At 44.5% G+C, this 12,569-nt stretch overlaps 1 protein-coding gene across 1 annotated transcript in view; it reads left to right on the top strand.

Annotated features, from left to right (window-relative positions):
• Positions 1 to 12,569, top strand: part of pard3ba (par-3 family cell polarity regulator beta a) — a 143,040-nt gene that overhangs the window by 127,225 nt on the left and 3,246 nt on the right. The window contains 1 exon segment of the mRNA XM_032506458.1: positions 2,431 to 2,507. Within this exon segment, the coding sequence (XP_032362349.1) occupies positions 2,431 to 2,507 (77 nt within the window).

The raw sequence follows: 12,569 nt of genomic DNA, 5'->3' as shown, positions 1-12,569 counted from the left end.
CGAGGAATAAAGTGTGTGTCATCATTGCTCTCCGCCGGAGCTGTAAAGCCTTTTTTGGTCACTGTAGGCCTCAGAAGTCTGACAGCAGTTTCACTCTAACCTGGATGAATTTTATGTTGCTATTTTCCAAGTTGCCAATGGGAGACTGGTGTGTGTGTGTGTGTGTGTGTGGTGTGTGTGTGTGTGTGTGTGTGTGTGTGTGTGTGTGTGTGTGTGTGTGGTGTGTGTGTGTGTGTGTGTGTGTGTGTGTGTGTGGTGTGTGTGTGTGTGTGTGGTGTGTGTGGTGTGTGTGTGTGTGTGTGTGTGTGTGTGTGTGTGTGTGTGTGCGTGAGAGAGAGGTAATAAACAAATCAATCAGACCAGTGGCTGCAGGCTATTATGTTAATACAATCAACGGACAATAATTTTACTCATTATATCTAAACACACATTTCCTCCCCACATCATCATCCTCTTCCCTTCTGCCCTGCTTCCTACTCAGAAGATGCATTATGCCTTGTTCAACACACACACACACACACACACACACACGGTCTTCCAGCTGAGTCCCAGCTTTTTCCTGAGACTGATGTCCCCTTTACCTCACATTATGCGTCTCTTTGCATAATGTCCCCTACCTAACGCACACACACCGCCATCCAAAGATAGAGCATTCACTTCCCGACATCACATTAAACCTGCGGCACAAAGACACACGGCCTCCCTGACTACCACAACATTAACATATACACACAGGCACACACACACACAAGCACAAGGCCACTTCATAGAACATCAGCCTTGCCTCTGATGTGCTTTTACTTCCTGGCTCCCATTCAGAGACATTAGAACTCTCTACATTACACAGACATGCTAATGATATCTGGTAATGCTCCGCGGCTGCATTGACATTCACAAAGAGTTTAAACTCTTACGTTCATGCGAAACACAGCGATAGACCGGTCCTGCCTGGAGTCATTTAGACTAGGTGTAGATTAGAGGGTGACATTACATTCTGTGTATGTGGGTGTCACTTTGATAGCCTGGATCAAACGTATCACTGTTTGCCTCTTTAGATTTCCCTGTGTGTATATGTCTGTCAGACCCGTGATTGCTTTCTCATGTACACACACACGTTCATGTCAGTTTATTGTATAAGTGGCTGCTTTGGTGTTTTTTTTTTTTTTTAACCAATGCGCTGGTGTGTGCATGTTCCGCTACAGTGGTGCATGGTGTGTTTGACCAAGGAAATATCCACTGGGTAAACAGCCTGTGTTTGGATGTGGAAACGCCGAGCCCAGAACCTAGATTACAGATAATTGAAACGGTATGCTCTCTCCTCTCTGTCTACCTCCACCCCGTATTGTCATAACCTTACACCATGTCCACACTTGCGCAACTACATTTGACGCCACATCTTTTTTTATCTACATGTTAGCATTAATTCCACACACCACTTTTCACACCAAAAAAAGGAGGATTTCAACACCTTGCTAAAACACTTCAGATAAGTCTGGAACACCATTCTTGGTGAGATATTCCCTCATTGGGTGTTTTGATGATGGTGGTTGAGAGCGCTATTAAACAATTAGCCCTCATGCCCTGAATGAAATGCATTCGTTATGTTTCCCCACTTTTTATTTCTCCAGATTTTTTCTGCAATTTGTCACCCGTCTGTAAGTTCTCATCTAGAGCAGGAGGCGACAGAATAGAGGTTTATCCTTCTGAGATGGAGTTGGGTAAAGCTGCGACTGTCCTTACTCCCCGACCACATGATGCCTTTAATCCACTGTTTGCCAACAGAAAGAGAACGGAGGCGGAGAGATTTAGCTCTGCTACTGCGGTGTTCCAGTGTGGACCGAGTCGTTTTCATGTAAACAGCGTTTCCATATTCATCCTCCTGAGCGTTGACGTGGCTTTAGTCAATCGCTTCCTGGTGTGCGGGGGTGAGAGCGTGAAGAACCCTCTGCACAAAACCTTACTCTCACTGTAATTTTCTTCATATGACTGGTGTGTTTGCATGAACTGTACACACACATGTTCATCGGAGGGGCACGGCACTTATATGTGGTTACATGTGTTTAGGTTAACACGTGTGCATTCCAGGAGTTCTCCCGCTCTTTTTTTTTTTTTTTTTTGTTCGCACTGATCCACAAGGCTGCACACAAACACTTGCAGGCTTTATGCACTTAATGTACATCCGCTAATTTGAAATATTACCGAGGTTGAACATACAGCCAAAGGGATGTATGTGTTTTTCCTCAATAGGCCTATACAAACAGGCCGACACATTGTTGTTTTCATCAGATCTCTACCTGACTGAATTTCCAGTGAGGGTGGTGGGAGTTCAACACCTTGCTCAAGGGTATTTGGACTGTTGAGTGACTGAACCGTGCACCTTTTTTAGTCTACACACAGTACTTACATTCCTTGTCCTGTGTCTCCTCACAGATGGCACCCAGAGGAGCTGAGTCTCGACCGGTGCCCCGCTACGAAGAGTTGGACCAGCAGTACGCCACACAGCCCCGGTGAGACCAGTGTGTGTGTGTGTGTCTGTGTGTGTGTGTCTGTGTGTGTGTGTCTGTGTTGTATTCCTCAATGCAGAAAATTAAGGGATAACTTCTTGCCACTCCCTCCCTTTGTGTCTCCATCACACACACACACACACACACACACACACGGCACAGACTAATCCTCTTTAGAGCTTATAATTAAATCTAGAGTGTTTGCCTTGGGAGTGTCTACTTATCCCAGGAATAGGAGTGTTCAGCTCTCCAGAGAGCAGGGCACGGTCATGAGGATCACACACACACACACACACACATGCACGCAGAAAGGATGGTTAGCTCTTATGAAGGATGTAAAACCTCTAGTGTGGGTTTAATGGAACTGCACATGGCCCTTTATATTTGTTTAAATGTTCTCATTTCAAATTAGGCATGTGTACACACATACCTTTTCCACTTCTCCCAGCTGTGCTGCAGCATACATACATCAGTCCAACCGCAGCAGAGTATTACCTGAGTCGTGCGCGCGAGTGTGTATATGCACACGCTGAGCAAACGCCATCTATGTGATGTTCGCGGCCTCAACAGCTAAGTGGAGCGTGGAGTCGCGTGGTACGGGCAAAGCGAGGGGAGGAGAATGAGGTATGGAGGGGACACCGGGATTGAGAGGAGGAGAGTGAGAAAAAGAGAACAGTCATTTCACGGGTTATTGCTCCTCATGATATGACAGGCACCAGGGAGCGCAGACATCAGCCCTGGCTCACGGGAGGACGAGACACACTGAGAATCTGAGACAGAGAGGAGGAGGGACATGACCAAGCAGCAGAGGGACAGAGAGATTGGCCATCTGTAACTGTGGAGACAAACCCAAATGGAGACAGAAACACAACGGGAGACTTGCATGATCTTTGACAGCTCAGACTACACTCGCGTACAGTAACACAGAGAAAAGAAGTCATGCCTTCCACTTATCGAAACTTTCCTCCTAATAATATAAAAGCAAGTCCGGAAAATTGAAAACCTTCCCAGCCATTGAGATTGGCAGAAATGAAAGTTGTGCTTGCATTTTATTGCTATAAAAAAGACCAACCATTATCTGTTCCAGCATCTCAAATTTGAGAGCTTGCTGCTCAATATCATTATAAATTAAATTGATTTGGATTTTACCAAGAAGAAAGAAGACATTTTAAGACATCAACTTGGACTTGCGACATTTTTCTCTACTTTCTGCCATTTCCAGTGTTTTTCTTATGCTTTTACTGCATATTATTAAACTGAGGCTTTAATTAGCACTAGCACATTTCCAGTTCTGCAAATTACACACGACGACAGCAGGGTGTTTCATCATATTCATATTCTCCGGCTTAGGCGTAAATAAGTCAAATAATGATTATTACCTCAAGAAATGTTGTCATTGTTGTTTAACTGTTGTTCGTCCCCTCTTTGGAGTATTTTAGGCCCGGGACCCATATGATATCATCTGTTTGAAATGCATATGTTACAGTTAACATGCTCCTGGGGACATTTGCCTCAGAAGAAGAGCAAAAGCACGAGCAACAAAAGGCACAGGCCAAGTACCAGATAGAGTTTAAACACTATTCAAAGTCACATGTTTGTGGTCTTGTGTCTAGTGTTTCTGTCAAAATACAGTAAATCACGACTCCTCAGTCCCCCAGAACCCCTCCGACTCCCCCTAGCATAAACACAGAGGCGAGAGGAGGAAGGGATGCATATATATTACGGTAATTTTTTTTATTTTTTCATCAAGGGGGAAAAACAGGAGAAAAAGAGAGAGCAGGCACAGCAGTGAATTGAATGCATTTTTCAAAGTGGAGCTGAACTTTGTGCAAAATCCCCCCGGGGGCTGCCATTATTGAAAGCCATTTCCTCTCAAAATGAGTGCGGCTCCACCATTGGCCTGGCTCTCATTAGCATACATTTGGCCTGCCTTTGTGTGGAGCCGGCTGGGGCTGCAGCTGGAGTGGTGGGACTGAAGGAGGTGTGTGTGTGCGTGCGTGTGCGTGCGTGTGCATGGATAGTACAGGAGATGGAGCGATGCACCTCACAGATGGGAGCATGTGGAGAGAAAGGAAAGATATGAGTCAGAAGGATGGGGATGAAATCGAGGCAGAATCGAGGCGTTCAGGCAGACATTTCAATATTTCACTTTCAGTGTTGTGTTTCTACATTTCAATACGTCCATCCACATTAGGACTCTACTAATGCAAGCACAGTATGCTGGGGTCTTTTTAATTAAATCAAAATCTTGGTGGAGTTTCAACTTTTCTTTCTTCCATGCGCCCAAGGGATTTAGACTTTTTGTAGCTTTAAGGAATATAGTATATTCCACTTTTCTCACAGTCAAACAAAATGCCCTGTTACCTTTTTAATTTCTTGATTGTATCGGAAAACTATTTTCACCACAATCTTGCAGCCCAAAATTTTCACCAAGATTTGTCTGGCTATTCCCAAGAAAGTAAACCTCAGCCTGGGACCGAGTGCCGAGAGCGACGGCACGGCGGCCAACAAGAGAAGCTGAAGTCTGGGACCGAGGATTTGGAAAGAGGGAAGAAAGCAGCGTCGAGAGGTTTTGCCCCAGGGAGGGTGATAGTGCTACTTTGGCTCTTACCTCCCTCTCTCCGTTGGCCATTAACGCCGGGATGCAGCTCAGCCTGCGGATAGGCTCTATGCTTGGGGACACACAAAAACACACACACAGGGCCATATGGAGAACATTAACATCATTACCAATTCAAAGCAGCAGGTCAGGGGCGCAGCGACCCAGCCCCGGGTTATCCAATCAGAGCACCCCCTGACCCACTCCCCCAAGGTGATTGGATTAGGGAACCGGGTTGGCTCGGCAAACGTTGCTGGCCGGGGCTGATAATTGGCTGATTAATGTGAAGCCGATGGCCAGTGAGTCAAAGAGCCCACCGTACTGGCCTCGTGAAGCCCCTGTCACATCTGGACTGTGGAGATGACCACTGAGAAGGACGCAACGTGTGTGCGTTTGCGCGTGCCAAAGGTCTTCGCAGGTCCATTTAGTTCCTAGTAAACAACGCCCGACATGGGATCCAAGTCCAGCCGGGTCCACATTATATTCAGTCTTATACAGTATATGTCTAATATTCAGGTGGAAGCACAGTAAAAACATAACTGCTTGTTAATTCGCGGCCGATGCTTTCTGTTTGGGTATGTGTGGTTCGGTCTGGGTCCTCGGGTCCCTTTCAGATCTGGTCTCTTTTGGATGGCTCTGGTCAGTCAGTCGGCCCCCCCATTTTTTACTCTGACCCAGAACGTCTTTTTGCGCGTGCGTTTGCAGTCATTCATTCCAAGGGGCCTCTCAGGTTCGTCGTTTATGGAGTGACTGAACACTAGGTTCTCTCGTCAAGCGCTCTCTGCTCCTCTTAAAAAAACAGAGGGCAACCTCTTGATTGTCCTCCGCATGTTGAGTATCCTCCCATATGTGGGAAAGTGTCCCTTAAGGACTCTCACCTGACCTTCCTCAAAAAGTGCACACACTTTCACGCACTTTCCCACTCCTGCAGCCACTTGGACTTCTCCACCATGCCTCAGCACATGAACCGTTCCACCCCGGGCTGTGTCTGCTCTGGCCCTAATGAGCCGTGTCCAAGTTGGACACACCTAGCAACACACGATAGAAAAGAATAAATGACTCAGCCCTCCTCTGAGTGAAAGCAGTCTGTTGATTAGAATAGTATGAATAAATAAGGAAAGACGAGAGGAATATTAAAAAGGAGAAACCCTTCAGAAATCTACCCATTCATTTTAGCTTTATTGTCTGATTTTGTCCACTGGAAATGAGCTCCTCGCACAGTTGGACGGTTGTATTCATTGCAAAGGTCTGTTATTATTTTAGTGCAGTAATATTGTTATGGCGTGTAGCTTGGAGCTCGCGATGAATTTGGATGGCTTTGTCAAGGTCAGCGAAGAAATCATATTTTCGCCCCGCTCGCCCCATCTTTATTAAAACCCAATCCTGCTTTCCACAGTTTCATAAGTGATCAAGCGTTTCCCCACCCGTTGCTGTCCAGCTGTCGAATGACTCACTTTATACTCACCCAACTCAGTTAGAGTTATTGTCTCCGTAACTCATTTAATTTCTCGGGTCCTGGAGAGTCCATCTTCATAATAGTTTTTCAGCGTTTGCCTCATAACAGCTGCTGATGTCTTTCCAGGACCCTACGTGATTAGTTTAAAAGGTGATGTGACCCCCTCTTTTATTGTTAAATAAGCAACCCAAGAGCATCTGAAGCAATGTGCGGATTATTTAGTTTGATTTCCCAAGAGCTGTCCTGACCCTTTTGTTATTTGCGGGCCCTTTATAAAGGAGCGGGCCCCGTTGGTGTGCAGAGACAGCAGTGTTTGTCCAGCTAACAGTATTTGTGCACAGACGCAGGGAAATTGTAATAGCATCAGCAGTAGGAAATGAAAGGGCTTTAGCCAGCTCTGCCACACGCACCGCTAAAGGCACCAGTGGCACTACCTGTTTACAATAACTCTCTCTTTCTGTCCTCTGACTCCATCAATCCTTTTTGTCTGCGTTTTTGTCTGGCTTTTGTTTATATCACTCTTACGTCTCTTTGTCTTTCGTCTCGCTCTCCGTCTTCCATCCCTGTCTCCCACAGTCTCCCAGGTCTGTGTTTGGGAAAAGTAAAAATCATGGCTTTATAAATAAAACAAAAGAAATACACTTTGAGGCCTCTGCGCTCTACATGAGCTCGGTGAGAAATACAAAAACTGTCATGTACAAGTCTGCACGACATTCAGTCCGCAAATACAGATGGACAGCAGCTCCTGTAAGAGACACAGGAGTCAGCAGGAATTCAAATGTTCTCTACTTTGCAAAGAATATAGACTAGAATAAAAAGGCATACGGTAAACTTAGCATGAACCAATGTGGAAAAATGGAATATGATTTGTGGCGAGTCTAAAAGTTTCTCTATTACCCATCTGTTTCTGTCATTAGCTGTTTCTGTTTGTTCCCAGAACGTCTCTATTACATGATTACTCTCCCTCTCGGAGTACTGTCCATGAGGTAAATCTGGCCTTCGACCTCCCCAGTTATGGCTGCACGTACATTTGGTGGCCGTTAAATGCCTTTAAATGTACAACTCATCAGAATCAAATGAAATAGAATATTGTAGAATAATTAATACAAGTCTGAAGCATGACATCACCATAATGATGAATGAGTCATTAAATGTGCCTATGAGCTTTATGGGAGAGTACCTACTCTTAGTTTACATACAGGCTGTTTTTCCCTGGTGCCTCCCGTCTCTCCTCACCTTCTCATTTCTAACAGAAAGCCCCCCCCCCACACACACACACACACACTTTGCAGCCGGGCCCACTGCTACCTGCCACTACTACATTACACATTCCTCGTCATTGCTCAGTATATAGTAGCAAAGAGTGTAAACACGGCCCCATTTAGATTAGGCACATGCGTCTAGGTGAGAGCCAATTTCCACCGCTGTTGTTGACATAGCCTGGTTTGATTAGCAGCGCTGCCTCGGCGGCCAGAGCCAGAGTGGGTAATGGTTTCCTCTGCCGCGGAGCCAGCCGGGCCTGCTCTGTGTCTGTAGCACTCAGCTAGCACAGCGCCATTAGCACTATGACTTTGTGTGTGTGTGTGTGTTTGTTTGTGTGTGTGTGTGTGTGTGTGTGCAGGGCTAGGACAAGGATGAATCTGGAGAATGCATCATGCACTAATGAGTATGTCAACTTACTGAACATACTGTATTACATGTTTTACATAAACACACAAAGACACACGATAATTGATGTCCTCGTTTTGGCTCTGGCTAGAACTTATCATCAATAGACCGCAGGACAGTGGTTTGGCTTTATTGAATAAATGAAGGCATTTCCAGCTACTTTTTTTTTTTTTTCTGCTACGCCGCTGGTATCTCCCCACAAATTATGACACATTAAACATTTTACCCAGAAAAAATGTGTGCGGACGCGCATATGAATGTCTGTGTGTGGGAGTGTTTGGCAGTGAGGGACGGCAGCTGTTTTTCTGCAGAGCAATTAATGCATTTTGCATGCAACCCCCGTGTCTGTTCCTCGTCAGTCGACTAACAGGTGAGCACATAGCTGGCAGATGTGCTTACATATGCATCTGTATGTTCCCACACTAATGAATAAAATGTGCAAATGCAATTTGGGTGAAAGCAGTTGCATTCATTTGTTATGCATGTTTGTGTGAACAAAGGAAGACAGACATACTGTACATACACACATCCTTAAACTTCAAACAGAAGGCAGAGCAGGTGAGAAGTTGTGGGTAGATAATAAAGTATACCATGGAATTGCATTTACACCACTGCAGATTTCCAGACATCGACACATAACTAGAAAAGTTTTTCATTTAACTGAATACAACTGTACCATGACTTTATTTAGTGTGTTTCCTTGAATCCACTCTTCCTATATATATCATTGATTTACATTAGTTGTAAATGTGTTACCCCACACCTCCATACAGTGACTAAAATATCATAATAAGAGTGAATAGAACATAATTTGAATTGCCTCATAATCCAACATACACGGTTCAAAATTGTAATACATTTGACACTTTTGTCCTACTATAAATGATGTAAAGCTTCCCTGGTACATTAGCTATGGAATCCTGCATTTCTAATTGAATTCAAGCAAAATAATGAATTTACCTCAATTACATAACATAGTTTTAAAGCTCTAAATGGGAAATCTGTGACCAAATGTGGAGTTTGTGTGCACATGGAGACACATGGTTGTCTTCCAGCTGTTTAGGGCTGGGGTTTTTTGGGGGACCAGGATGGTGATTGTAGGCGTCTAATAAGGAGTGGGGGGGGGGCAGATACTAATTTCCTCCTTCCGTTTCCTGGAGGCAGGTGCGGGGTAACCCCCACCCCCTATTCCCCATGCGACCACCATACACACAAATTCTTTACTGTCATAAAGCGGAAGCTATGCCTCAGTTGCAACACACACACACACTCACAGTCCCAGATGGACACTCACACATTTTCCTTTCATCATAATCACATACGCACCCAACACACATTCACATGCATACAGTATAAATTTGGAAGCAATATTCCGTCTTGTCGTTTGCTCACACCACACACACTCTCAGAGGGTGGTTGGGAGTGTGGTATATGGTGCTGATGTTCCCGAGGTGGGAGTCCGATGTATTACACGGCGTGTCATTACAGCTTTCCACTCTAGTTGGTCCCTGTGGTTCACATCACACCCCGCGCTGCTGCTCCATATAGACCTCGGAGGGACAGACGAGTAGCTCCATCTGTCTCTCTCGCCGGTCTCTGCTGAACATGGCTCGTCTTTTTACGCACACAGGAAGTCCCTTTTTGTTCTGTCTGCCTCTCCCTGTCTTTACACCATCTCCATTTTCTGGCCTGTTGCAAATCCTGAATGCATCCCATTTAAAGGGCAAGTGCAGATTCAATCACATACATTTGCTCAAATAATATAAAAATGTAAAGAAATAATGCAATGAATACGGATGGAAATGCTTTTGCTGGTATGAATGATGGTTCAATGCTGTAAATGACTTAGTAATGTCGTACCTACTGTCACGGCCATGTGTGTGTGCCGTGAATAGCAGCTTTGTTTATGAAAGCTGTATTACAATATCACCAGTACAGAAAAATAACAACCTATCAAATACTAATGTGTTCTTCAAAGTCTCTCAATTTTCCTTTTCTGACATTCATTCAAAACTATTTCTTTCTTTCAGCATCGCTCACGGAAACACCAAATTTCCATTTTTTTTTTTTTTTTAATTTGACATTTCAAAAGTGTGCGTGAAACTCTCTTGACAGCGTCATGACAACAGGCCTACTGTTTGCATGTCTCTTGTTGTCAAACGCTCTTTTTAAGCTAGATTAGCGGAGCTTTTTTAATTGTCATTGCAGACGCCAACCCATGTTTTATTTCGGCAGGAGTCTGCCATGTTGGGCATGTTTATTATAAATCAAAGCTGTGGAGGAAATTTCCGTCCCGTCCTCAGGAAACTGGAACTCACCTGTTGTGTTTTTAGAGGCAGAAGGGTAAAGCCATACTTAACTTCTTTTATAAGTAGGTTAATGGTTAGAGGGAACTTACCTTTATTCAGTTACTTTTTTGGCGTGTTCCTTCAGTGTTTGTATTTCTTAATTCTTGCGCTTTATTGTTAAAGTTTTGTTTCGGCTTATTGTTGCATTCATTTTTTTTCTCCTTTGTGTTGCTTTTTTTCAACTTTTTTCTACGTGTTTGACCCTTTTTTCTGACATTTTTGTCACTTTTACATTTGATGCTTCAAAATACTCAAATACTGTGGACATTAAACCTGGTCTGAGGACATTTCAGGTTAGCAAAGGCCCACAGAAACACACACACACACACACACACAAACACACACACACAGACTAAACACGTTCATCCCCTAACCAGGCTGAAGCCAGCTGTTTGACCCAGGGATAAGGAACTCTCTGTGGGTCACTGAGGCCCGTGGACCCCCTAATCCCTCAGCTGCTTGGCCTCACACACACCCACATGCACGCACACACACACACACACACACACACACACCTGCATACACACGCACACAAATGCTATTTATTACAAGATGCCAGGACTTCCCCTATCTTTGCTTTTATTTTTTATTAATTGGTTTACAATGATATTACATATTTCAATGAGATCAATGTCCAACACAAAAACTTAAAAAACTTAAGATACTCACGTCCCTTTAGCTCCTCCTGCAAACAAAGACACTCACCTCCCTGAAGAAATATAAGTACTTCCATGTGAGCAGGCAAAAGGCAAGCCATTCAGAGCTTCTGCTGCTGGGCTGCTAAGCCATGTCATGCCAGGGTCAAAGGTCATCTAGACTTCTATACCAGTGCACTAAAGGAATTTATTCATTTATCTCTTAGTCATTCAGAAAATTGGACAAAAACCCATTTAATTTTGCTTATTCACCTAAACTAGTACTTTTATATTTAATTTTACCAAACAGTTGTTAATGAATTGAAACAGGTAAGTTTATCAGTGATTGTATAGCAAAGTTATTCCCCTGCATCCATAAGTCTCACATTTGCCCACAGGATATTACATTGTCAAAGGATTACTCCGCACATGAATTTATTGTTGCTCCATATTACAGCTTTGCCCTCATTATTACCTCGGAGAAGCTAAAAATAGCGCTGGAGATGAGATAGGAGGAAAAGATGAGGTTCAAAGATGACGGAGGCATTTAAATAACTGGGTGCACAGGGAGGTGATAATAGCGGTGATGGAGAATGAGAGGAAGATTAAATCAAGTGGAAAGATGAGGAAATTGAGGATCTCAGAAGAGGAAAAAGAAGGCGCGTGATGAGAGAAGAATGGGGAAGCCAGCGGAGGTTCCTGTCTGTTTGGGTGGCCCTGAGTCGGGTTAAAAACCCAGGTGTTCCCCCTTCCCTACCTCATATCACTCCATCCTTTCTTTCTTACCTCCCCTGGTGGCCTTCACCATTTAATCTGGATTAATGAGGAGGTTGACCTTAGTCTTGCTCTCTCTCTCTCTCTCTCTCTCTCTCTCTCTCTCTCTCTCTCTCTCTCTCTCTCTCTCTCTCTCTCTCTCTCCTCTCTCTCCTCTCTCTCTCTCTCTCTCGCGCGCTTTCCGCTCCTTGCCAAGCTTGACATGGAGGAATTTTTTACCCAGATTCCCTCCACATCTGCTTCGGTCTCCTCGCATTGTAATTTCAGAGATCTCCTTCTCTTTTTCTTGCTCTCTATTCTCGCTTTTTTTGGAGGGGCAGGGGGCTTTCTCACCTTATCTCAAGCCTTTACAACGTGTGTGTGTGTTGTGTGTGTGTGTGTGTGTGTGTGTGTGTGTGTGTGTGTGTGTGTGTGTGTGTGTGTGTGGGGCTCCGTCTTTCCTCCTCTGCTGACTGACAAGGCAGATCTGTTCATTCTTGGGACCACCTGTGTATCCGGTCCCACCGCTCTGTTTGGGTGGTCAGGCCTCCCAGCCCACTCCACTGATATCTGCAACACACACACACACGTATATATAGAAATTTA

The sequence above is a fragment of the Etheostoma spectabile genome, chromosome 24, assembly GCF_008692095.1.
Source record: "Etheostoma spectabile isolate EspeVRDwgs_2016 chromosome 24, UIUC_Espe_1.0, whole genome shotgun sequence".
NCBI classification, from domain to species: domain Eukaryota; kingdom Metazoa; phylum Chordata; class Actinopteri; order Perciformes; family Percidae; genus Etheostoma; species Etheostoma spectabile.
Note: the sequence above shows the minus strand (reverse complement) of the source record. Positions and strands in the feature narration are given on the sequence as shown.